Source organism: Poecile atricapillus, chromosome 5 (assembly GCF_030490865.1).
Source record: "Poecile atricapillus isolate bPoeAtr1 chromosome 5, bPoeAtr1.hap1, whole genome shotgun sequence".
NCBI classification, from domain to species: domain Eukaryota; kingdom Metazoa; phylum Chordata; class Aves; order Passeriformes; family Paridae; genus Poecile; species Poecile atricapillus.
The window spans coordinates 16,090,473-16,116,440 of NC_081253.1; the positions used below are offsets into that span (position 1 = coordinate 16,090,473).

At 52.5% G+C, this 25,968-nt stretch overlaps 1 protein-coding gene across 2 annotated transcripts in view; it reads left to right on the forward strand.

The window, feature by feature from the left end:
• The window catches only part of SLC4A3 (solute carrier family 4 member 3), a 33,490-nt gene extending 15,250 nt beyond the window's left edge, over positions 1-18,240 (forward strand). Inside the window, exons 7-23 of one of the 2 annotated variants that reach the window (XM_058840095.1) lie at positions 2,075-2,226; positions 2,845-3,025; positions 3,572-3,707; positions 3,809-3,983; positions 4,398-4,494; positions 6,239-6,423; positions 7,964-8,177; positions 8,485-8,706; positions 9,033-9,181; positions 10,541-10,735; positions 11,184-11,390; positions 11,988-12,077; positions 13,667-13,833; positions 14,210-14,463; positions 14,721-14,890; positions 15,339-15,512; positions 16,228-18,240. In XM_058840095.1, coding sequence (XP_058696078.1) covers positions 2,075-2,226; positions 2,845-3,025; positions 3,572-3,707; positions 3,809-3,983; positions 4,398-4,494; positions 6,239-6,423; positions 7,964-8,177; positions 8,485-8,706; positions 9,033-9,181; positions 10,541-10,735; positions 11,184-11,390; positions 11,988-12,077; positions 13,667-13,833; positions 14,210-14,463; positions 14,721-14,890; positions 15,339-15,512; positions 16,228-16,305 — 2,846 coding nt within the window. In that variant the 3' untranslated portion in view covers positions 16,306-18,240. The remainder of the gene's footprint in view (positions 1-2,074; positions 2,227-2,844; positions 3,026-3,571; positions 3,708-3,808; positions 3,984-4,397; positions 4,495-6,238; positions 6,424-7,963; positions 8,178-8,484; positions 8,707-9,032; positions 9,182-10,540; positions 10,736-11,183; positions 11,391-11,987; positions 12,078-13,666; positions 13,834-14,209; positions 14,464-14,720; positions 14,891-15,338; positions 15,513-16,227) is intronic. The other variant, XM_058840096.1, reaches the window with a different exon arrangement.
• Positions 18,241-25,968: the final 7,728 nt, after the last annotated feature.

Below are 25,968 nucleotides of genomic sequence, written 5' to 3' on the forward strand. Positions count from 1 at the left end.
TTCAGCTGGGTTCTGCATGGGACTCCCAACGCTAGTGGTTCTCCTAAATTAAGATCAGGTGCCCACACTGTTCCTATGAGTTGTATCCCCCAGCTGGCATCTTGATAGCCACAAACAGGGCTAAGGAAGAGCAGCAAAGTAGATTTCTCCTTGGTCTGCTGTAGGTAGGGCTCTGGAGATGTGCCTTCACCAATGCTCTCTGACCCTCTCCGATTCCTGTCTCTCAGTGAATATGGGAGTCACTGGAGGTGCTGTCAGGAAACGTGGCTCCTTGCTTTTTATCTGTCTTCCAGCTGTTTTCTGGCTAAGACTAGACACCTGTGGATGCTTTGTAGGGCTGTTGTTGAAGAGCACTGTGTAGCAAGTTGTCATTGCTGTGAGAAGAGCTTGCTGTGCTGTTTTGCTGGGTAGAATGTACTCTGGCCCTGGTTTTCCAGGGACACGGTGAGAAGGAGTAGTCCCAGGGTGCATAGGAGAATCAGAAGCTGCAGGGATTGGAGCAAATGTGACAGATACCAGTATCATCTGCCTAGTGGACTGCTTGTTTTATGCATGAGCTCATACTGAGTGTGCTGAAGTGGCTACTGTGCATGCAGGAACTGAGAAATCCATGTGAAACTCCACGGAAGCCCCACACGTGCCTGGCTCCCAGAAACGTTCGTGGTGGTTATTGGGCAGTTATTGGCTCCTATCGACATTGCAGTGCAGTAAGTGGAGCAGGGAGGAGTCCCACCATCAGCAGGACGTGCATCAGCAGGACAGCCAATGGGGGAAAATGCCCTGAGGCTCAGTATTGATTCATTTGATATTTAATTTTAGTGACCCAGATTTCCAAGGTGCAAGGCCATGGTATGCCTGGCCTGATGCTGGGTGTGTCTTTCCATGCCAGAGGTGTACAGATATTTTTCTGCAACACCAAAGAGACCGCTCAGACTTAAAACCCTGTGCTTTTTACTGTCACTTACCTGAAAGCTTTACCTGAAAGCTGCAGGTCTTGAAGCTAAGTGCAGAAAGATATGTGCAGACAGAACATTCACTCCAGCCAATGGAGACCTGCTCTTGCTCTGCCAGGGAGAATACCTTGGCATTGTCTTACAAGCATGGCCAGCAAACCTCAATGGACCAAAGCTGAGCAAAAGCCCTGACTCATTAATCTAGTTGGGTGAGCCTGCCTAACTAGAGGTTTTCCACATTCCTGTGGGTTGCCCATGCTGAGAAAGATACACTTGCTGTCTCTGGGTAGTGTCCAGGGAAATTCTCACTGGCAGGCTCTTCCCCAGGCACTGTTTCTCTGGCATTGCAGAAAGGCTGGCACGGTTGTGGCTGCGTTTTGGTGAGCACTGGCTAGCCAACTGCACAGTGATGGGTCTGTAGAGCAGCCTTAAGAGCCTCTCTGGAGGCTCTGTGAGGCTCTGCCTCAGCCAGCCAGTCTCTAAGGCAGACCTTTCCGAGGGCATTGCAGCGGCACTGCGGATCATCTAGAAGCAGCAATAGCTCGACTTCACTGCCAGCCTCCGAGCCAGCCCCAGGCTGCAGTGTTATCCTACAGTCCCATCACACAATTAAATAAAACAGACATTGATATTTCCTTATGTCTCCCAGACCAGCAGCTAAATATCCTTCCCTTTCACTGCCCTTTATGTTTACTGAGTGCCAGGCCTTCCCCTGATGCAAGAGGTGAGGTCCAGCCAGGTGCCTGCCTTTGCTGTGTGGGTGCAGAACTGTGCAGGAAAGGCTGCAGGTTGCTTTTTGTTGGGGGAATATGGGGAGGATTCCCACATCACTTGTTCAGGTACCATGAGTAAAAGCTTTTGTGATGAAGCCCCAAGTGTATGTGCAGCCTAGGAGGAAACTTCTGTGAAGAGGTTAGCTCACAGACATCTGGAGATGAAGGTAGGCAATTGAGGCAGGAAGGATCTTCAAAGTTCTGGAGGATGATGGTGAATTCTCCAGCTGCCAGGGCTTTGGTAGCCTAAGTTAATGAGAGAAGGATGTGCTTGGATATATTTCCCTGCCAGACAGTGTATATCCACTAGACAGATTGGTTGCCTTCTTTCCTTTCCTATGTCTTCAGGCCATCGCTTTGAAGATAACCCAGGTGTGAGGAGGCATCTGATGAAAAAACCGTCTCGGAGTCAGATCACCAGGACAAGCAAAAAATTAGCATCAACTCCATCTGTCAAGAAAAAGAAGAAGAAGAAGAAGTTGGATAGAAAGCCCCACGAGGTATCCATGTGCTGTCCTCCCACACTTGTTCAGAAGCTATAAATCAGGACTAGAAACATGCAATTTATAAAGTGATAAATGTGTTTCGATATAATTAATTCTTCACATGACCTTGAGGATGACATTTCATGCTATTATCCATTATCATGAGAGCTGAAAATACACTTTTTTCAGTAAGAGGGGAGATTTCCCTTAAACCACAAAGCTTTGATCTTAGGAGAGACATTAAACGTCACAGAAATGGTGATGTTGTTGTGGAAGTTGGCAGAACAGTAACATCACTATCTCTGGTAAGTGTGGGAAATTTAGAAGGTAACCAAGAAGAAGGGAAGAGGACAAAATTTCTGTAGTTTGGTAGAAACGGATGCAGCATTGCATCATTCTCTCCTTTCTGCCCACACCACGTCACCTGGAGCTTTCTGGTGCTCCATGTGCTGATGGAAGCTCCTGCCATGCTGTCAGTGATATTTATCCTGGCTGCTTCTTGCAGTAAACCTCTGGTTAAACTATGGCAGGTTTGTTCCAGAGCAGGCGGTACCTTGAGGAGGGAGCTGAGGCTTTCTGTGTGCTCCTGGTAGAGCTGTATGCATCTCATGTCCTCGCTGTAATCCACACTAGGTGTTTGTGGAGCTGAATGAGCTGGTGGTGGATAAGAACCAGGAGATGCACTGGAGGGAGACAGCCCGCTGGATCAAGTTTGAGGAGGATGTGGAGGAGGATACAGCAAGGTGGGGGAAACCCCATGTGGCTTCACTGTCCTTCCGCAGTCTGTTGGAGCTCAGGAAGACTATTGCCCACGGTGAGTGAAGAAGAACAGACCAGGGTTTGTCTCCTGCTCTAGGACAAGTTTTGCTGGATAGCTTCTGTCGCTGCTAGGTCCCTCACTGGAGGCACGAGACAGTGTCTGTCTCCAGGCTTCATATAGTGTCTGTGGAGACAGACATCCTGCAGCCTGTTTGGCAGGCTTTGCATTAGCCCAAGGGTGCCTGTGTTGGTTCCACGCTCTGCTTCACTGGGCTCAGGCACAGGGAAGCTGCAACACCCAGCTGTGCCTTGGCCAGCAGATCTTGGACCCATCTTTGGTGTGGAAAGGCAAGTTTTGTCAGAGTGGGAGACTGAAACGAAAGGAGATACCAGAACTACCACTGCATCTTGGAGCTTTTGGGTTCTCTTGGGACAAGGGTTTGCAGAAAGGACGTGGGGCACTTGGACTCTGGCATTTCTCAGCTGAATCTGTACCCCAACCAAAGCCTGGCTCCTGGTGGAGCAGCTGTGTCCCCAGAGTGTGAATGCAATGGGGAGTGTTGCACTCTAGGAGCAGGGCTCTTCCCCTCATTGCTGGCAGGTGCCGTCCTCCTTGACTTGGAGCAGACCACTCTGCCTGGCATTGCTCACCTCATGGTGGAGACCATGATCATCTCTGACCAGATCAGGGCAGAAGATCGGGCCAACGTGCTGCGTGCCCTGCTGCTGAAGCACAGGTGGGTGGACATGGATGCGGGCTCCCAGGGCCCGGGGGTTTTCTGTGAGCCCAGGTGGCAAGGGAGGCAGGTCCCCTCATGGCCACCACTCTCCTCCTCAGCCATCCCAATGATGAGAAAGAGGGCTTCTTCCCGAGGAACCACTCCAGCTCCAGCATGAACTCCATCGTGGGGAACCACCATCACAACCACACCACAGACACGTGCGTGCCCCTCATGGGGGAGGAACGCATTGAGATGGCTGACCCCAAGGCCAACGAGACCGAGTGCAAGGAGGTGAGGGCGACCTGGGGGCCTTACTGTGTCTTTTTCCACTCTCTGGGGACAGCTGTTGGCTGACAGCAGGCCATGGCACCCACCTCTGAGCCCCTTTGTGGGGAAACCTTGTCACGTGAGGACTGAGCTCCCTGGATCACCTAGAGCACTGGAAATCGGGTCGCTGCATTATGATTTTGGTACCCAGTTTTGGCTTTGCACTGTATTCAGATGTCTGCTTGAGCATGTAGTGGCAGCAGCAGCCCTGGCATTTGCAGGGTGGCCTTTGCTGTGAGGGTGCCTTGCTGTGAAGCAGGCATTGGGTGTGCAGCCAAGGCAAGCCCAGCTGCAATTGTGCCAGTGGGGTACAAGGCTGTGTAGGGAGACCAAAGCATGGGGACTTCACCCTTACTTATTTGTATTCTTTCCTGGCAGAAAAACCCACATCTTCATAACTCTGAGGGCCATCGTAAATACTTGAAGCTGATGGAGAAAATCCCTGAAGATGCAGAGGCCACAGTGGTCCTTGTGGGTAAGAGGTGGCATGTAGAGTCCCACAGTTATTAGTGCAGATACTGGTGTGGTCCCAGCTGTCTGTGCCCTCACTCCTGAGGGATATTTGGTCAAGTCATATATGTTCAGCTGGGGAGTAAGCCTGGTACACTCCCTCCTCCGGTGATGGTTCATGTTCTGTTTGTGTATAGCAAATATTTGGCCTGCCAGGGTAGTTCTTTTCCTAAATTAAAAAAAGAGGTTGATAGACACTGCTGCTAGGAGCTGGGGCCCAGCTTTGTGGTGTAAGTCCTGCCAGGCTCACAGTATGTCTGGTTTTGCAACACAGAAGTAGGTTAGCGGTGCCTGAGGGGACTGATGGCCAAGCCATCACCCTGCCAGAGACCATTGCTGCTCTCTGTCTGGCCTCTTAACACCTTGCCAGCAGCTGGGCCCTGTCCCTGACCAGTGTTGGCTGCTGGCTGTGTGTTCCAGTGAGCCTTGAGGTGACAGAAGCAGGGCCTGGCTGGTGGCAAGATCTCATGTATTGACTGTGGCACTACCAGGACATATTTCTCTGTACAGGAGGGGTATGAGCAGGCAGGCTTGAGCATCAGTGGGCTTGGTGCCTTCTGACTGCAAGAGTATTTCTTCTCAGCACTTTGCTGGCATTAACTTCTCAGCAAACCCTGCTATACTACAAGCAAAGTAAATGCTGTTGTCTACCCAGTAGATTAAAAGTTCAGGCAAAGAGGCTTGGCAGCCCAACCAAACTGATGCTTAATCGTGATGAGGCCGAATCAGGTTCATAAATGCACTTTTGAGTACTCAAATAACTAAACATTGGCTTGTTTCTGAGCTAAGGCTGTGTCTTGAGATTTGCTTTGACTCTTAGAAGGCCCAGATTTGCCAGCCTTACACAGAAGAGAGCTCTTTGCTGGACACAGATGGCAGAAAGATCAGTAATAATGCCAGAGAAATACCAGTACTCAATAAACATTTGTGTTCGGTACGTGAAGGAAGCGGCTGGTGTGCTGGAGGATGCAGGAGTACTTCCCAATCTGTTAGGAACCAAGGAGGCTGCCAAGCACTGATGAACTGCAGACAATGTAAAACAAAATGACTCTTTGTAAAATACCTATGAGTCTTTAAAGCACTGACTTCCTTTTCCCTGAAAAAAAAAAAATAAAATTTAGGAATACAGGGAACATACAAGGTAACAGAAAAAGCTCATAGCATCAATGCTCAAGGAGGGGAGAACAGTGAGCCAGTACCTATAGGCTGTTTAACCTGACATCCTTCTCAGCCAGCATAGTGGCTGAGCTAATATGGGATTCAATTAATAAAGAACTAAAGAATATGAAAGTAATTATTGCCAAGCAGTAAGGTTTATGGGAAATAGGTCATGTCAAGGAAACCTGATTTCATTCTTTGATGAGGTTAGAAATTTGTTTGGTAAAAGTAATATGTAAGAGGTTTCCTTCCATAAGAGAGAAACAACCTTCCAATTTAAACTTAGCCCCTTATAAAGTAGAGCCCATCTGTAAGGGATTGAGAATGGTCTAGCTGGGAGGCTAAAGAAAGTAGCACTGCTTGTGAATGCTCAGTGAAGCTCTTGGGAGCAGTCCGCAGTTCAGAAGTTCAGTACTGTGTCTGTGATCTGGAGAAAGTACACGACTGAAGGGCTTGTAGGAGCCTCCAAAACCCCTGTGTCTGCTGTTAAAGGCAGCCCAGTATAGCTCACTCCAGTGATTAACTCTGCTCCAAACATTGCCCCCTGGTAGGTTGTGTGCAGTTTCTGGAGCAGCCAACCATGGCCTTCGTCCGACTAAATGAGGCCGTCTTCCTGGAATCTGTCTTGGAGGTCCCAATTCCTGTCAGATTCATCTTTGTGCTGCTGGGACCTAGCCAGGCCAACATGGACTACCACGAAATTGGCCGCTCAATCTCCACCCTCATGTCCGACAAGGTGAGCAGCTGATGAGCAGTGATGCTGTGAGGGAGCTTTGCTGGCTCCTTAGAAGACAGTCCTGAGATGAGAGCTGTGCAAAGGCTCAGGTGGGGGTAGGCAGGTGTGAGTACCTGGGATTTTTAAGATCAGCCTGGCTTGGCCAAGGTAGAATGCTCCAGTGCAGAGGAAAGAGTAGGACAGACACTTGGCTGGGACGGAGTGTGCTAGGCTGGGTGAAGAAAGGGACCATGTGTAAAAGCAGGAGAAAAGGATGACCTAGGGTTAGAGAAGTGATGTTCAGCTGACATTTCACAGAGAGGTGAGGAGGCTGTGTGATGCCTGTGACTGTGACACCCAGCCTGGACCACACTGACAAAAAAATCCCAGCAATTCCTGGGGACTGTTTTCAGGTGTTTGGATGAAGATTTCTGGGTGAGTCCCATGGCTAGGGCATCCATGCAGAGGAGCACATCCATATAGGAGAGATGAGGAGGTGGGAAGGTTCTTCTGACAAGCAAGTGCCCTGCTAGAAGTCCCCTGTCTATCTAGATGGCAGTGAAATTTATTATCTTGGTAAGGAATTAAATGCAAAGGAAAAACAATCTGAGCATCTGGTGCAGACATCCAGCACAAGAGGATCAGAGGTTCACAGGTCCTTCCTGCTGGTGCCATGTAACTATAAGCAAGTAACAAACCTTCCTGTACTGACAGTATTGCACAACTTTCACTGAACTGGAGACTAAAAGGCTCAATCAGAAAAAGTATATTAGAAGCAGCAAGACTGCAAGATTCCTTCCCTGAAGTTGCGTGGGGCTCAGCTGAGAATGTTTTTAGCCAGAAGAGGTGAGGTGCCTTTCCAGCTTCAGGGCTGTGCTTGTGGGCTGACCTCATTCATTTGAGTCTCTGCTCCTCTTGCTGGAAGAGCAGAGCCAGCTGCTGCAGCCGGGGCTGGCCACAGCAAGGTTACACAGTCCTGGCGCCGTGGAGAGAGTACAGTATCATTTACATTGAAGCTGTGGCTCCAGGGAGTCTGTGTGCTGCAGGGATCTTAGCTGTCCCCTACCTCCTTTACAGGCTGTTCACTCATTCATCATCCTCCAACCTTTTCTCTGGAGGCATGTTCCAGAGGCAGTGCAGCACTTCCACCTGTTTGCCAGCACCTTCCTGCCTGGTATCCTTAGTCCTTCCTTGCTCACCTGCTCTTGATGTCAGAAATATCTTCCCTTTTCTGCCTAGTTTCCTTTGCATGGCTTCCCTCATGCTGTAGATGCCTATTTTCTCGTTCTCTTTCTTACATGTAGAGACTCCCAAGAGTCTCTTATGTTCCTTGCTCAGGTCATGGTTCTTGTGCTTTAGGACTCTACCAGCTTCTCCCTCAAAACAGGAGGCGGGATTCAGGAGTGTGGGTCACAGAGTGGCAGTAGTGAGACAAGTAGTGGATGGAGGAGCAGAATGTTTCTCGAAAGGTCACAGCAAGCGTTGTCTTTCCAGGCTGTAGGTAGCTGGGTCTAGTCTTGGTCTGAGTCTTCTCCCTCTCTCTTTTTCCTTGCCCTTCCAGCACTTCCATGAGGCTGCATACCTGGCAGATGATCGTCAAGACCTCCTCAATGCAATCAACGAGTTCTTGGACTGCAGCATTGTCATCCCCCCATCAGAGGTGGAGGGGAAAGACTTGCTCAAATCCATTGCCACCTTCCAGAAGTTGCTGCTGAAGAAGAGGAAGGAGAGGGAGCAGAAGTCCATGAAGGAGGGCACTGCTCAGGAAGCCAAAGGTCTCTCCATTCACGTTTGGGCAAGTTTGTGCCTAGTGCCCTGTGTGTCCCCATGGGCCCTCCCAGAGCCCAGCAGAGGGGTGGGCAGGGCCTGGCTCCTGCAGTGGGGAGTGGGGAGCGGGGCAAGGGGAGCAGGACAGTGACTGTGGGCAGTGAGTGTGGTGGCTGGGGACAGCTGGAGGCAGTGGGATGTGCTGTCGCAGGGGGCCCACCAGGCTAGTGCTGCAATATGAGGTATTGGGGAGGGGGACAGCCCAAGGGCCCAGCTGTGTTCCTTGCTGAAGCCCTGCCCTCCATGCATCTCCAGAGCTGTGTGAAGTGAAAGCTGAGGAAGAAGAGGAGGAAGCTGAGGACGACCCTTTGAAGCGAACCGGGATATTTTTTGGAGGTCTGGTTCGGGACATAAAGCGCAGGTACCCCAAATACCTCAGTGACATCAGAGACGCCTTGCACAGCCAGTGTCTCGCAGCCGTTCTCTTCATCTACTTTGCTGCTCTCTCTCCTGCCATCACCTTCGGGGGACTCCTAGGTAATGGGCCTGCTTTCTGGTCTGCTCTTTGCACTCTGGGACACTGGCTGTGTCTGTGTGATGCTGTTCTGGGGTGGGCTTTGGTGCTGTTCATTCTGGGAGAGTGGTAGTGCTGTGCCTCAGCTGGTGCCTTGTTCCCTCCCTGCCATTTGGCCTCTCCAGCCTCGGCTGCCTGGGCTCCCTCCCTGCTCCCTGCCTAACACAGGGCACCTCTGACTGATGGGATGAGCACCTGCCTTCTCTGTCTGGAGCTGTGCAGCCTGCCTGTCCGTGGTGATGGTGCCTATGTCTGGGCTGTAACACTCATACATTGTTCTCTTTCCCAGGAGAGAAAACTGAGGGTCTCATGGGGGTCTCCGAGCTGATAATATCCACCTCGGTTTTAGGGATCCTCTTCTCCCTGCTTGGAGCCCAGCCACTCCTGGTCATTGGCTTCTCAGGGCCTCTGCTGGTGTTTGAAGAAGCTTTTTACAAGGTACATGTGAGGCAGTGTCTGTGCTTGGCACCTGCTCGCTCTGTCCCTGCTGTGGAGAGGGCAGCTGGCATTTCTCAGCTCTACAAAGGGTCTTTGTTAGGGGGAACTCTGAGTACTTCCAGGCTGCTCTCAGCTCAGTCAGGGCTGCCCTTGGTTCTGCTGACCCTTTTCAGGTCCCACTACAGGGACTTCTACCTCCTGTTGCTGTATCCAGTATCCCTTGAGGTGTGAGAGAGCACTCTTCTACATGCTGACTGTGAGGAGAGCACCGTCCCCCAGCTCTGTGATGCAGCTCACTGGCATAATGAGCACTTGTAGCTGCATCCTAAAACTTTCTTATTCTTGAAGACCATTTCACCACTTTTACCTGTGTCCAGGTTTCCTTTTATGGGAGCTCAATAACGCTCAGTGTACCACCCATTTGGAACGTGCCACGTACATTACTCCCACCTCTAAGGATAAGCCCAAGGGTGTGTGCAGAGGTATCTGGCCAGCCAGGATGGATATGTTTCTTTCTCAAGTAGCATGACCTCTTTGCTCTTGAAAGCATCCCTCTATCACTGTACCTTCAAGCAGTGGATCTAATTCTTCTCCTTTTCTCTGACTGCCAGCATGTCTGTGTCTTTGAAAAAGCATGGTTTTTCTACAGCTGGATTTTCACCTTGTCAAGAGTTTGGAGCTGGTGATGCTATTGCAGAGTGGGAATTTCTCTGCTCTCCTGTGACTGCACTTCTCACTGACCGCTTTTGCTTTGTCCAGTCACTGTGTACAGAGGAGTACCTCTGCCTGTGCTGGTACTGAGGAAGGCTGCAAAGGGAGGGGTGTGATTTGTCCTGGAAACAGTTGCTGTGTGTGGATGAGCAGAGGCAATGGAGATGGTCTCCTCTGTGGTGGCAGCCTGGGGGCTTATCTCCACACACATACAACTGTCTGTATGCATGGTGCTGTCTGAGATCGTGGCCTTTATGCAGTGGGATGTAGCAGGATGCTCAGGCTCTCCTTTGTAGGGAACAGGCTTTTGCTGTTGAGTGCATGGAGCAATGGAGAGCTGTGTTTGAGCAACAGCACCTCCATAGGGGTGGGACGGCGTATTATGCATGGGCTGGCTTCAGCAGAGCACAAAGGAGGTACTGTTACAAAGACTGCAGCAGTAAAGACCTACTTGGTGTGAGCTGTCAGGTGTTGATGCAAAGTCTGCAAATTTACCTGTTATTCTAGCCATGAATTCACAGATTCTGTGCTGGATGCCCAAGCAGATGTAGATGCTTTTTTTCCAGGACGGTCTTTGATCTTAATGGGAAGTGGATGCAGGAGGCAGCCTGAGGAACCACGAGTAACTCCTTCCCCTTTCCATTTCAGTTCTGCCAGACACAAGGCATTGAGTATCTGACAGGCAGAGTGTGGATTGGTTTGTGGCTCATCGTCTTCATCTTCATTATCGTGGCAGCAGAAGGAAGCTTCTTGGTGCGCTACATCTCGCCCTTCACCCAGGAGATCTTTGCTTTCCTCATCTCCCTCATCTTTATCTATGAGACCTTCTACAAACTGTACAAGGTGAACCTTCCCTGGGGAGATGGGCTGCTGCATCTCTTAATCCCTCAGGAACCAGCTGCTTTAGCACACAGGAGGCCAGGGAACAGGGCCTCCTCAGCTCAGCCACAATTTTCTAGACATTCTGCAGAGCACTTCTTTGCTGGTCTCATGCCTCAGCCCAGCTGGCTCCTGTGCCACCACAGAGGGTGGCAGGAAGAGCCCTAATGTCTCTCTCCCCTTCTCTTCCTGCAGGAGACATTAAAGAGGGGCCACTTTTCTCTCCCCAGCCCTGTCCAGCTGGGTAGGTTGCGAGGCGAGGTGACGGATGCTGGGATTGTCTGTGCCCACCATCTACTGCCCTCACCTTTCCACAGAGCAGGACACCTCTGCATCCTCCTGCCCCCAGTAGTGACAGTGCCCCCTGCCCCTCCTTGCAGTAACTTGTCTGCTGCTTCTCTCACCTGCTCAGGTGTTTGCAGAACATCCTTTGCTGAAGTTCTACCCACCAAACGTGCAGAGCAGCCTGAATGCCAGCGTGCTCTCTACGGATGCCATGTCACTGGGAACCAGGATGCAGCCCAACACTGCTCTGCTCTCCCTCATCCTCATGCTAGGCACTTTCTTCATTGCCTTCTTTATGCGCAAGTTCAAGAACAGCCGCTTCTTAGGAGGAAAGGTGAGAAGTTTGTGGGATTCACATGTTAAGGACAAGAGACATGCCAAACAAATAATGCTTTTGGCTACAGATTTTTATTCTCCAGAACACTTGGACATCTCCCAAAGAAACACCAGAAATCCTTGGAATACCTTGCAGGAGGGATGGTAGTCCACCCTAGGGTGCAGACAAGAGCTGACTGTTGATGATGGTATCTGCACTGTCCTGGTCCAGTGAGGTTGCTGGAAAGTCCTCTGGACTTTGGGAAAGCTCCTTGGACTGGATACAAGTCTGTTAAACTAGAATATAAGAAGAAAAACTTTCAACTTTTTCTTTTTGGGCATCTCTGTACATGCATGGTATCTGTACCTGGAGCACTGTCTAAAGAGGCCAGCAGGAGCAGTTAGCCAGTCATTTTAGAGCATGTTGTGTGGGCAGTGGGATGCACAGCCCCATGGGTCAAGGCTGGGTTTCCTTGCCCTGCCCATCAGCAGTGCTCAGGTTTGGAGCAGTGCTTGGCCTCCTCTGGGGCTTCTCTTTGCCATAGGCTCCCTCTAGCAGGATGCATGTGTGGAGCTGGCCTGTTCCCTTTGCTAATGACAGGTCTGTGTTCTGCAGGCGCGGCGGATCATCGGAGACTTTGGGATCCCCATCTCCATCCTGGTCATGGTGCTGGTGGATTACACTATCACTGACACATACACACAGGTAGGTGCCAGCACTGCCCTCAGAGCCTCTCCTGCAGCCCAGCAGTGATCCTGTGGGGCTGGCCTGCTCTTGTGCAATGGGGAATTTGTATTTCCTGCCTCTTTAGTCATAACAGCACAAAGCAAACAGAAACATTCCCCTTGTTCTCACTCCCACAGTGAAGGGAAGCTCCAAGGGCCTTGCTGAGGCTGAGGCCAGAGCTACAGGGACTGGAGTGCCCTGGTATCCCTCTGGTCTTCCAGCTGTTAGTCGGGGAGGGTTTAGGGGCTTTAGGGAGATTCAGTGCAGTTCATTCCTTGTTTGGAACTCTAAACATTTGTAGTCAATCAGCAAGACATAAACCGTTCCTGCACACTGAAGAAGGTGGCATGTAGAATATTTTTAATAGGGTATTTGTCATGAGTTTAGTACTCAACATACTCATTCTCTTGTTGACTCTAGGATACTAATATTTTGATCACTTTATCTCAAACACAATTTTTTTTCCCAGTATATGTACAGACTTAAGTTTGATAACTTAATGTTATCAAACAAACGTATCTCACAGGTTTCATTCTTTCTCCTTTTTCAGTAGATATGGAATTATATTTCTTGTTTTGTTTTGGTTTTGTTTTTGGGGTTTTTTTTTTGCTAAGATTGGGAAGAGGGTGAAAAGTATTTCCTGTTTATCATGCAAGCTTTTTATCAAAACAACCCAAGGCTTGGTGGAATCTAAATGCATTTTTATTCATTTGAATTTCAATGAAAAATTTCAGTCTATCAGACATTAGTAAAATCATGCACTTTGTTACATTCTTTTCATACCCTTCTACACTTCCACAGTTAATATCAAAAGCATTATCATTTTAGTATTAACTCAGCATATGTACAAAGCTTTCCGAGAAAATGGTACTTAGTTACACAGCTTAACTCAAGGACAAACATTCCAGAAATATTATTCATACTTATGCTGATTAACATAAATGCAAATCGTAAAGTCTGCCTGCAGTGCAGATAGCAGAAATTGCTGTAGAGCAGCACAGAGCCAAGGGTTCAAATGCTGATGAACGCAGGGTCAGGATGATGTACAGCTAGGAGTCTGTGTGGTCTGATGGGAGCACAAACATGATATTCCCCCTGAACATGGTCAGATGAGGTCATTTCCACAGAATGTGGCCTCTTCTGGGGTTTGCACTGCAAAAACAATGCTGTAAAATGTCTCAGAAAAGCCTTGGAAAGTCTGGAAAGCCACCTCAGGAAATGGCAGGCAGTTCAGAACACTTAATTTGTCCAAGCAGAGGTTAAGGAGCATTTTAACCATGGTCTGCAAGGACCAACATGGGGGTGAAGTTCCTGAGGGAAGATACTTCCTTGGTGTCTTGGAAAAGAATGAAGGGACTTTAAGCTGAAAGGAAATGATACAGGCCCATGTTAGGAAACATAATTTTTTTTGCACTGAAGGGGATTATCCATGAGAAAGTCCTGCTCGGTTCAGGGTGGCTTATCCCATCATCTGAGGCATTCAGACCAGGGAGAGCAGGAGGATCAAAGCTGTGTGAGGCTTGTTTGTATTAATGAGTAACTGCTGGGTTTTGCAACTACACCACCAGAAGCTGAATGTCCCCTCCGGCCTGTCGGTCACATCCCCTCACAAGCGTGGCTGGTTCATCCACCCCATGGGCAGTAGTGGGACCTTTCCGCTGTGGATGATGTTTGCCTCTGCCATCCCTGCCCTCCTGGTCTTCATTCTTATCTTCATGGAGACACAGATCACTACGTAAGTATCTCCCCCTCCAACCTCAGCCACTGCTAACCCCTAGAGAGGCAAGGCCAGGATGGGTGCTGGTTCCCTTGGAGATGCAACAGACATTCCAAAGGAACAGCAAGAGCACGATCCTGGCCATTTCAGACTGTACCTTGGCTTTTCCCGTCTTCTTTTGGCTCCCCTCTTGGGATATGGTGGAGACCTGCCTCAGCCAAGCACAGGAGAAAACTTCTAACCTGAGGCTGACAGCCACCATCCCCCTCCTCAGCCATCTTCTCGTTATCCCCATGTGTGCTGTCTCCAGAGAGCAAGCGTTGTCCCCAGCTGCAGTGCTGTCCCTGGACACTGACCTGGGCCTTGCACCGACCCAGGTTCTATTTTCTTTCAGGCTGATTGTTAGCAAGAAGGAGAGGAAGTTGCTGAAAGGCTCTGGCTTCCACCTGGACCTTCTGCTCATTGGCACTATGGGGGGGCTTTGCGCTCTCTTCGGGCTGCCCTGGCTGACGGCAGCGACAGTGCGCTCCGTCACCCACGTCAATGCCCTGACCGTCATGAGCAAGGCCATCGCGCCCGGGGAGAAGCCCAGGATCGAGGAGGTGAAGGAGCAGCGTGTGACCGGAGTGCTTATTGCCGCCCTTGTCGGTGAGCCTCTGCTCAGGGAACAAGGGAGGGCAAAGGTCAGGACCAAGCCATTGAATCTCCTGGCACTGGCACTGTCCCTGCCCCGTGGGCCAGTCTGTGTTCTGCCTGCTCACTGCAGGCCTGCCCACACCTACCCATTCTGAGCTTCCTTTCCCTTGTGCCCCAGGACACAGAGGAGGTGGGAGAGGGACGGAGGCTGAGGTGGCTTGTGGAGGGGCTGGTGTGGGACACGCATGCCCTGAGCTCTGTCTGTGCAGGTCTGTCCATTGTGATGGGGAACATGCTGCGGCAGATCCCCCTGGCCGTGCTCTTTGGCATCTTCCTCTACATGGGGGTTACGTCACTCACTGGCATCCAGCTCTATGAGCGCCTGCTCCTGATCTTCATGCCATCCAAGCACCACCCTGACCACATCTACGTTGTCAAGGTGAGCAAAGGCAGGTTGCACAGAACCAGGTAATGAGGAGAAGAGGAAGAAGAAGCAGGTGAGGGGAGGATGGTATTTTGCTAGAATGACACTTGGCTTGGTGACCCTGCTTGGCTGCAAGTTTGGGCCAAGAAGTGCAGGGCATGCACAGAGGTGGTACAATGCTGGTAGGCTGCACCCAGGAGTGTATTGTTAGGGTATTGTATGGATGGTGAGACAATTTGTAGGAGTGATGCACTACTTGAGGGGGTGGAGGGACACTGCAAGGTGGGTATGCTGCCAGCTAGCACAGAGGCTGATGTGTTATGGAGTTCTACCTAGCTGTAGAGTAAAGGCAGGTAGACTCTGCAGCAGCAGGTGCTCTGCAGAAGAGTTTCATTTTGCAAGTTGGGTCTTGGTTAATCTGTGTGGAAAGATAATGTGTTCTTAGACTGGATTTACTTAATAGGTGAAGACCTGGAGAATGAATCTCTTCACCTGCATTCAACTGGCCTGCATTGTGCTGCTCTGGGTGGTGAAATCTACAGTGGCATCGCTGGCCTTCCCCTTTGTCCTGATCATGACAGTGCCGTTGCGACGCTTCGTGCTGCCCCGCTTCTTCCACGACAGGGAGCTCAAAGCGGTGAGCAGACAGCTGTCCTCTGTCTAGCTTGCAACACTGGACTGAGATTGAGGAGATCTGGCAGCCTGAAAGGCTGAGAGGTCATGGGCCAGCAAAGCCTTGAGGGTCTTTGCTCAACAGCAGTAAGTGGGTAGATAGCTTTCTTGGATCTTGTAGCCCTGGGAGTGCAGTATGAGATGGAGGGGCAACCTGGGGCAAGGAAACAGGTTCCTACCAAGCAGAGGGGATTTCCCCTTCCATCTTGTGGCTCGTTCATCAAGAAACACACCAGTTCCCCACTGAACCAACAGCAAGAACAGCCCAGCAGCACATCAGAGCCTATGGCTGTTGGCACTTCAGAATGTAACCACAGTGCCAGGGTGCTGGCAGCTCTTCAAGAGCTGGCAGCTCCTCTGCTGCTGTCAACGTCCTGAGCTGTGTTGGAGGAGAGCCTGGAGCAGCACCCAGAAGTGAGTGCTGCCACCAGGGGGAGAGGAAGGAGCTGCAGTTCTGGACCAAAGCCCCAGGCATTAGAATAGAAAGGGCATCGCGCTGGGGATGCATGGATGGGCATGAGGTTTAAAGGAGCCTGTTCAGAGGGAAGGGAGTAAGAGCTTTGCTTTTCCCAGCACGGCCCAGTTGACTGGGTTGCTGTGTGTTGATCCCTCTGCGCCAGGCTTGACCCCACACTGGGGGCAGCTGTGGCCTTCATAGCCTGGTCTCTGCCTCTTCCCAGTTGGACTCGGAGGATGCGGAGCCAAATTTCGACGAGGATGGCCGGGACGAGTACAACGAGCTGCACATGCCTGTGTGAGCTGGGAGCTGCCCTCCCTGCTCGCGAGACAGGCAGCTCACACCTGCTCATCCCTCCCAAGAACTAACTGGAGACCTGCCGTGAGTCACACTGTCTCTTGCCTGGACCAATGAATGGCTGTTCCATTGCCCTGCAGGATGCAGCCCCGGCTCTGGCTGCCCCATCACTCGCTCAGCAGAGGCTGTGAGTCTCTCTCCTCTTGGACCTGGTGGGCTGAGAGATGCCTCTCACATCCCAAAGCTGTGTGGGTCCTGAGTGCCCATGGGTCAGGGGTCTGTCCCCTCCCTGCTGGAGGCAGCCTGTGCCTGGTTTCCAGGTGGTGAAGGGGAACAATGCCAGCTGGTGCCACTGCATTCCCCTCCACTACCATGACGCTTGGGTAGCTTGGGTAGCTCAGCATGTGACACTGAGCACTCACAGGAATGGGCTAGAAGCTGCCTCTTCTCCCAGGCCAGCAATCTCCATACTCAGCTGGCAGATGCCTTGCTCCTGCTCCCTCTTCCCCTTTCTAGGAATGCTCACACCAGGCCTCTGCCACAGCTACTGGCCCTTGGGGTTGCTGCAGCCTGGCAGACAGGCACACAGGGACTGGCACCCTGGCCCAGTCCTCCAGACTGTCTTCTGTTGAGTCACCTTCCCACATGACTGTTTCCAGCTCTTGCTTGACATAGAAGAGGCTGTTTGACTCCTCTCCCTCCTCTCCCGACCTTATTTCCAAAGGCAAACTGCACAGGGAGGGAAGGCTGGAGACAAACAGGTATCCTGAAGCCTTGAATACTTGCCCTCTTGCAGGAACTAGGAGTCCTCTGCCATTCTGCACCTCCACAGAGGTTGCAGGAGTAAGCACTCATCACAGGGCTGTAGCCCAGTTCCTAATCCCCACATTCCTGTCTCTGAGAACAAACCATATTTAAGAAGCTATACAGGAAATGTAGTGCTGGAGCACAAAACAGTCCTTTGGGTCCCCTCCCTTTCCCTGTCCATGGTCCACTGTGTCTGGCTCCCTGCAAGCCCAGAAGGAAGTCACTGGAACCCCAGCCCCAGTTTTGCTGCCATACTGAGATCACCTTTCACATCCAGTGGTACCCTCCAAGTGAGAAAGAGCAGTGTTCAGGGTGCCCAGGACTCAGCCCCCATCACCTCTGGGCAGTTCCACAGAATCACAGAATTGGTCAGGTTTGAAGGGACCACAGTGGACCATCTGGTCCAACCTCCCTGCCCAAGCAGAGTCATCCCAGAGCACATGGCACAGGATTGTATCCAGACAGTTCTACAATACCTCCAGTGAGGGAGACTCCGCAACTTCTCTGGACAACCTGTTCCAGTGCTCAGTCACTGCACAGTAAAGTTCTTCCTCATGTTCAGGTGCATCACACCTTTCGACCTGACAGAGCTGTTCCCTGGGGTGTCCCTGAGCTGGCAGCCTTTGTTCAGAACTGGCCCAGAAACTGTTTGATGGTGCCCTTGTTGCCCCTGGAAACTCCAAAGGTAGTGCCAGAAGGGAAAGGCAGCCCACCCAGCCTCTTCCTGATGGTCAGAGCTGGACTGGCCTTCCAGAGGAAGCTGGGATGCTCACTTCACCACTGGATTTGGGAGAAGATGCTGCCCCCATTCCCATTTACCAGCCTGGCTCCTGTGAGAGAGATGGTGAATGCTTCATTACTGGGAGGGTCCAATGCCTTCTTCGGGAGGCTGCAGAAATATTCCATCAGAGAAAGAAGCCTCCCCTGCAGCAGGTCCTGCCCACAGCCTGGCCCCACTACAGGGCCCAGGGCGGAGAGACGAGCGTCTCTGTGTGTCTGTGGCCGTGTGTGTCCTGTCCTCCCTGTGTAGTGTAGGAGGCCTGTTGTTTCTGTGCATTGTGACTCCTCTGACTGTAGTGGAAACAGCTACACCAATAAACACTTCACAGGAACCGTGCCTCTGGATATACATTTTCGGCTTTATTGCCAATGGCAATAAATTAAATGGATTGAAATTCCCCAGGACAAAACTTCCTTGCCTGCCACAGCCAGCAAGGTATCAAGCTCCAGCTGGAGCAAGGACTGTCACCGTGTTATCCACTACCAGCATGGAGGTGGGCCATCATCAAGCAGACTGGTTACTGTGGACTCAGCCTCCCCACTGGCTGCTGGAAACAGGAGGCTGAGCCCCATGTTTCATCAGAAACACATTCTCCTGCCTGCTTGCATCCATACACATGTGCGTGCTTGTGCCTGTGCGCTCGACAGCACTCGGTGCCCCATCTCCATGTGCAGTCTGTAGCCACACGCCGAATGGCAGACCCATGGGCTGAGCACAGAAGAAACATCTCATTAAACATGTTCTTTCCGTGCTTTCTTCCCAGGCAAGTACTGAGCCAGGTCCCTGTGAGCTGCTAGCTGCCTGCAGCCCATGGTGATGGGTTGGGTGTCCTCCAGCCTTGCTCTCCAGGGTGCAGCTGCTGGGAGTAGCTGGAAGTCCCATCACCCATGGTCACTCACTGGCTGCTCCAGGGGCTGTCTGCTGAGGCAGAGGTAGAGGGCTGAGCCTGCCAAGGTACACAGGTGGTGGCCGTCCTATTTCTGAGCTAGGTGTGTTGTGGGGCAGGCAGTGCCTGGCCTTGCAGCACCCTCTCCAGGACCTGGCAGTGCTGCAGAACCTGCAGGAGAGGAAGCAGTGTGGGTGCCTATCTCCTGAGCATTCAATTGGGCTGGATGGGAGTATCTATGACCCACAGGCTGCTCTGCCACATTAGGGAACACTCCCTCTCCCATTCCCCACTTCTCAGCTCTCCTTCCTCACATCTGAATGTCTAAACCAGCAGGCCATTGGTTTGGACTGGAGAGATTATGGCTGTCCCCATACCTATGAATCCCACAAGATTCACGTCTCTAGCTGGATGTCCAGCCCTTCCTGTGCAGCACCCTGGACTGCAGCAGTACCCCCACCCACCCTGGTATGCAGACCAGAGAGCACAAGCAGGGCGACACATGCCCCTTACCGCATCAATCCTCCGGATGAGGATGGGCCTGACCTGCAGCTCCAGCAGCCAGTCAGCCTCCAGGATGCTGTGCTGGTACTCTTCTAGCTCCAGGCTCCTCTGCTGCTCCTCGGCCAGGGCAGCTCCACGCTGGCGAGCCCCCTCATACCCCCTCATGCCTGGGCTCTGCCAGGGCTGGGCCAGCCCCGGCCCCTCAGCCAGCTGCTGCAGGCGCAGGAGGTGGATGCGCTGGGAAACGCAATGGGCCTGGGCATGAAGGGTGGCCACCCACTCCCTGCAGTGCAGCAGGGCCAGCAGCTCCTCCTGGCTCTCCTGCAGCTGGGCTCGCAGCACCCCAGCTCTGCTGCCTGTGCCTGACGGCTGCAGTGGCATCATGGGGTTGGGCAAGCCCAGGGGAGAGTTGGACTGCTGGGGGACCTTGCTGCACAGAGGGGGCTGTCCAGGAGCCACTCCTGCTCTGCTCCATGCTGGTGGCTGCAGTGGCAGTGATGGTGACTGATGCTGATGGTGGCAGGGAGTGGCTGTACCTGTTGCGGTGAAGAGAAACCCACTTCTGGGCGAGATCTGCTGTGGCCAAGCTCTGGTGAAAGACATCAGGGACCAGCCTCAAGACCTTCACAAAGGGCCCCACATCAGCAAAGCCACACAGGTCATGCAAGCTCTGGGGGCTGAAGATCCTCTGGCTGAGGGTCCGTCCCCTGCAGCAGCAGCCCCCAGTTACACCAGTGGGCAAAGAGCTGTGCCACCAGGTGGGGGACCGCTGGGTAGGGCAGGCAGTGGGCTCGTTGTGCTTGTGTAAGTTCTCACAGAGAGGAACCACCATCCTGGCATCAAGCCTCTTCTTCAGTGTGCTCAGGTGCTGCAGGTAGGAGGCCAGCCAGTCCACGTAGCTGTTGGCCACATCAGGGCTGGCTGAGCCAGGCTGGCAGTGGGCAAGCCTCTGCAGGTACTGCCAGCTCTCCACCTGCCCCGAGCGGCTCCATGGCAGCACCAGGAGCAGCACGTGGTACAGGCTGTGCAGGTCAAAGCCCTCCTGGCACTGCTGCATGTGCCTCACAAAGGTGCTGATCTCCCCTTCGAGGGCAGAGTAGAGGGCCTCCATGGGTGGCCACAGTGATGGAGAAGAGTCAACCAGGGTCACAGCTCATCCACATGGTCCTGGGCCCTGGATGTGCTGGAAAACACACTGCACCAGGATGCAATGTAGGCAGGATTGCTGTGGGGGCCCTGAGACATGCAGACTCAGCAGTCAGTTCTACCAAAGGCTGGTGTGCTGCTCAAAGAGTGGGACATCTGTCCTGTTTGGAGGAGTCAGTCCTGGCTGCTCTGCCAAAGGAGAGACAGTGGGTGGATGGAGAGGAGGGCAACAGGGATGGGCTGAGGCAGGAGGAGTAAAGGGGCTACAAGGGGTGCACTCCATGGGGTACCCCACTTTAGTCAGACCAGGGGAGGAGGGAGAGGCTGCTGGGTGCTGGCACACCAGGAGCCTGCTGGATCACTAAATACTGCTGCAGTGCAGGGGGAGTAGCTGAGAAGCTGCCTGCAGATTCAGGGGATGCTCCTGTGCTGGGGCTGTCTGCAGGCCCCCAGTTCTCCAGGGGGTGCTCTGGGATGGGGCAAGTGTTCACTTGCTCCCTTATAGGGGACTCACTTATGCCAGACCAGGACTGCACTCCTACCAGAAGTTTCTCCGTCTTTGTTATATGAGAAGAGGCTTATCTTTACAAAAGGAAGCCTGTCCAGACACTTAAAAATAGAAGGTCCATTCCCAAAATTATCAACCTTATTAGTTTAAACAACTGTATTGTTAAAGCAGACTGTTTGGGTTTCTGTTTCTGCCACCTGCTTTCAAGTACACTCAAGCTATCTTCTCCAGTTATTTTTGTTCTCTGCAGCCAGGAGGGCTGGCACACCTCTGTTGTCAGATACCACTGGCACGCATTCACATGGCCGTATGGCTAGGAAGTTAAGTAATTTGCTAGCCAAAACCATTTCTACAACTGTGAACAAGAGCCAGTGGCAAAGTTTCCCCTTTCCCCTGTGTGTCTGAAAGTCCTTGCGGGGCTTTTTATATCTTCTTTTCAGACACTCAAATTGCATTAAAGTAAATTGTGAAAACCTTTTTTCCTTTTCCCCATGAGGAGAGGTTTGGGGGGTGTGGGACAGGTAACAATGGCAGGAGGCAGCAGCACAGTGCATTCTTCACATTGGCAGGAGTAAGAGTAGCTCCAGTTTTCAATCCCCAATACAAGTGGGTTTGTTCAGATGTGAATTGCACCATCCTGGGGAGAGCAGAGCTGATGCTGAGGGAGACAATGGTTGTGTGTGAAGCCCCAAGAGCAGCCCAGCTCAGGGGTGCTGGGATCCTGCTTTCTGTTGCAGATGCTGAGGACCACCCTCAGCACATACTGCTGAACACTGGTGACCTTGCACATCCCTGCCATGGCCCCAGCCCAATGCTCTCTGTCTCCCACCCTCCATCCACCTCCCCTTCATGTCACTCAGAAGAAAGGACTCACCAGCCCCAGAAGAAGCACCAGGGAGAGAAGAAAGGGCTGAGCAGGGCCCTGCTGACTGCCAGGGGAAGAACCTGCCCTCCTCAGGCGTGGACGCAAACCTTCCTCCCCATGGGAACAGCAGGTTTGGACGTGTCCCTTGTGCTGCAGCCAGCCATTCCCAGAGCCAGTTGCCAGGCCCACAGACATTGCCACAGAACTACAGGGCAGAGATGAAGCTCTGTCCAGCTCTTCTCCCTCACACAGCTCTTAGTAAAGGATATTTTTCTACCAGGGATGTCTGAATCCTGGGCACAGGCTTGGATAGCATGTTCCTTCAATACAGGTGAGTATTGAAGTGAGTACTCCTGTAATTTGTCTGGCCTTCACTCCTTTGCCCTGGGAGGTTTGGTTCCTGGCTGCTGCCCTGTGCCTCTGCCCCATCCCTTCCAGTGCATTGCCCCCTCAAGGCTTTCTAGCCCTTTGGCTCTCCGAGGTGCCTGTGCAGGGGCTGGTCTCCAAAGGGACTCTTTGCAGAAGTGATTGAGGCACTTCTGGGACAGTTCTTCTGTGCCTGTGCAAGGTTCCCCTGTGAAGGTGCATACTTTTGGCTGGGATGCACCTGGTCACAAGCTGCTGTGTCTTGCTCTTCAGAGATGGCTCTCATGAGTTCCCATGCAGAGAGGGGGCAATGCTGCTGTGAGGTGTGGATAGGAAAGGCTCAGCCTGAGCTCTGAAAGGTGACTGCCGAAGCTTCTTCCCTGCAGGGAACAGCAAGTACATGGGCTGGCACTCGTGAGTGTCCTGCGTGGCTCAGAGGGGGCCATGCAGGAGTCAGAAAAAGGAGAAGTGCTGAGCATCACTGCTGCACAACATCCCCCATCTCTCCTGCCACTTTGTTCTGTGACCCTCTGGGCTGCCAGGTGTGATCTTGTCATTGAGCAGAAAAAATCATTGGGCATGATTTCTGCAGAGAAGGGGGGGACTTTGTGATCTGTGCTGCAGGAGCCCAGATTGATGATTTCCTTCATCCATCAGCCCAGTGTCCCTGGAGAATGTCCCCTCCCTCCAGCACACGGAGTACAGCAACCTCACTGGGGCTGGGAGGGGCTGGGGCGCGGCTGCCTCCTGCTGTGCCAGGCTCTGTTCCTCAACACAGACAGCTGGCCAGATGCTGCAGCCAGCTACTGGTGCTCTGAGCTGAGGCTGCACTCACTTTTCAGCCCTGGAGGTGTTAGCACAGCCTCGCCTGTTTTTTTTCTTTCAGTAGTCCAGGAGCACAGCATTTCAGGTTGCCTCCGGGTACTCATGAGGGACAAGCACAACAAAACAGGGCAGGGATTGGCATCAGTTTGGCTGCAGGTGCACAGCGAGAAGAGCTCTCTCCTTCAGCACAAAAATTATTTTGCAAGCTGAAACTGTGCAGGCAAGATCAGGCAGAGGAAATGTGAATGGCTCAGGCTACCAGCACCCATCAGCAGAATTCAGCCACAGCCAGGGGTAGTGATATTACACCATTTAACCTCCTTGCTTGCTCGCCTGGGTTACTGGTTGTGAAGGAGACAAAGAGCTCCCCTGGCAAAGCAGCCCAGTCTGGGAATTGCCTACACTACAGCTGCCTGACATACTTTCTCCAGCATGAATCACATAGTAATGGTATCTGCAAGCAAAGCCCTGCTTATGCATTTAGTCGAGCAGAATCCACAAAGCTGCTTGTAGCAGAATCATCTGTGACCTCCACAGCATTGTGCCATTAATAGCAAGGTTTGGTCTGGGTCAAACAAAAGCAGGGCAGACTTAATAGGAGAGGAAATGAGGTGGATGCGCTCAGCTGGCCTCTCCCCACATGCTCCTACTGTAATTATAGCCTGGTGCAGTTTAGCTCCCTCATTCAGAAGTCTCATCACCAGACTGCATTTCTCATGGCCAAGGTGTAAAAAGCCACACACAGAGATGTTGTGGCCCCAAGCAAACTGATGGCAGCACAAAGAGAGCAGTGGTAGGGAACCTCAGCTTGTCACTGCCAGGAGCTGGCTGTGTGGCCTGCAATGTAGAAGGGAAAGGAAGGAAGGGTTGGGCTGAAGGAACAAGACCAGGACCGTTATCTGCAGAGAAAGCTGGAGATACCTGATTATGGGTTTGGTTCGTCAGCACGGCCAGGTGCAGATGGGGCTGGTAGAAAGTCCCAGCTATGGTGCTGGTTCCACTGATGCAGCTCAGAAGGGTGCTTCAGAGGCCAAGGGGTGGCACATGGTCACAGTGGGGTGGATGTGCCCAGCATCCGCCTTCTGGGCCCATCTGCTCCAGTGATCTGCTTTTGTGCTCAGGCTGAAAATGAAGACAACATCCTGTTTTCCTGACCTACAGAGAAAGGGCAGCCCTGGAGGGCATTCCTGTGCCTGGATGGGATAAGAAGCTTTTCCCACTGCCATCAGACTAAGCAAGGGTGTAGCTGCCCTTGGCCTGAGCTCTGTAGTGTGCAGAGGCAGCACTCTGCATTGCAGCGAGACCGCCTCACTGCTCTGAAGTGGAAACAGGAGCCAGCAGGGTGCCCAGGACAAATAAACCCCCTCCAGCCCCCACCTCCCTCCCTAAGAAGGAGGACTCCCCCTCACGCTCCTGTTCTCTGGGGGAGCAGGTGCCACAGTGCTTGGTGTGACCCTGTGAAAGCCTCTCCAGACATCCTTAATCACATTCCTCTGGAACAGGGACACATCTGGTACAAACATGATCCTGTCCCCAAGGAGCTTCAGCTAATTCCTGTCATAGAGCCTCAGAGCAGCCCCAGGCAGGGAGAGCTTCGACAGAGCTTTGATCATCACCACCATCACTTTGCAGGGGATGAGGCTGGAGGAGAGTTCCACAGAACCTCTGAGTTCAAGCAGTCCAACCCTGAGCTGGCCTGACCTCAGACTGACCAAGTCTGAGGTGTGGCTGGGCTACCCGCAGTAGGAATGGGAGAAGGGAGGACCTGCCCTTTTCAAGTGTTGATTTATAAGCTGATTTCAAGGAATTGTGAAACTAGAACAAGGAAAGGGCCAGAACTGTGGGATCAGTTTGCACTCTGCTGCATGTTCTATGTGTCCCCTTCCTCCTGTATGCAGCCTGTGTTAGGAGAGTGCCTCGGCATCTGGTGGTCTACCAGGGTCTGGCATGCTTGCTTTTTGGCTGCTGTTCTCAGTAGTTCTCCATCTTTAGTGAACACGTTCCTGGCTGTCCTGTGCTTTGGGCAAGGGAGGTTTGGTTGCCTCAGTGAAGCAGCAGGGCCTTGCAGTGTGGGCTGTGATGGTGGCAATGCATAGCAGAGCACAGGTGCCCTCCTGCATCTGTGCTTCCCTGTGCCTTTGTCAGGTCCAAGGTATCCCACCTCTGCAGCCAACTCTCCCAAATGAGATAATCCCAGGGATGACAGTGGAGGAAATCAGTCCTCCACCCTACGAGCACAGTTCTGATGAGCCATTGAGGAAGTGGGACCTGCAGCCAAGGTGTCACAGCTCGTCCCCTGGCAGGCGATGGGAAAGCAAGTCTGTGAGATGCTTCCCACCCACAGCGGGGCATGCTGGCCTGCCTGCCTCCCAGCAACGTGCCAGACCCGTGGCAGAAGAGGAAATTAAGATATTGTCTGGAGTCCAGGAGGAATTCCTGCCTCAGCTTGTTCCTGCCAGTCCTCTGCCGACCTTCCCTCGGTGTGGAAAGCCCAGCAGGAAGCTGACTCACTGTCTGCTGCTGCCATGGCTGGGTGCGGGGGCCCTGCTGCCTGCAGCACCAGAGAGCTGCTCCTTTCATGGATGCAGGGATAGCTCACTGCTCAGAGCCACCAGCACCTGCCTGCCCTGGCTGTCCTCTCCCAGAGCCCAGCATCCTGATGACAAGCAGAGCAGAACAGCCATGGCATCCTGGTTCTTGTGCTGTCTGCAGCTGGGCTGAGAGGAGGGTTGGGAGCTTGTTGGGTTGCTGACATTGCTGCCAAACACAGTCGGCACTACTCTGCCAGGTTTGGGGAAGGAGGCAGCCCAGAGGTTGGGGGGAGGAGCAGGGCTGCAGAGAGGTCCCGGGCTTTTCCTGCATAGTGGGGCTCATGTGATAGGGAGTCAGCAATCACCTGCTTATCAAATCTCTGTGAAAAAGCAGGTGGTCACAGCTACCCCTTCCCAGGAGCAGCACCTAAACCCAGCTAGGAAACAG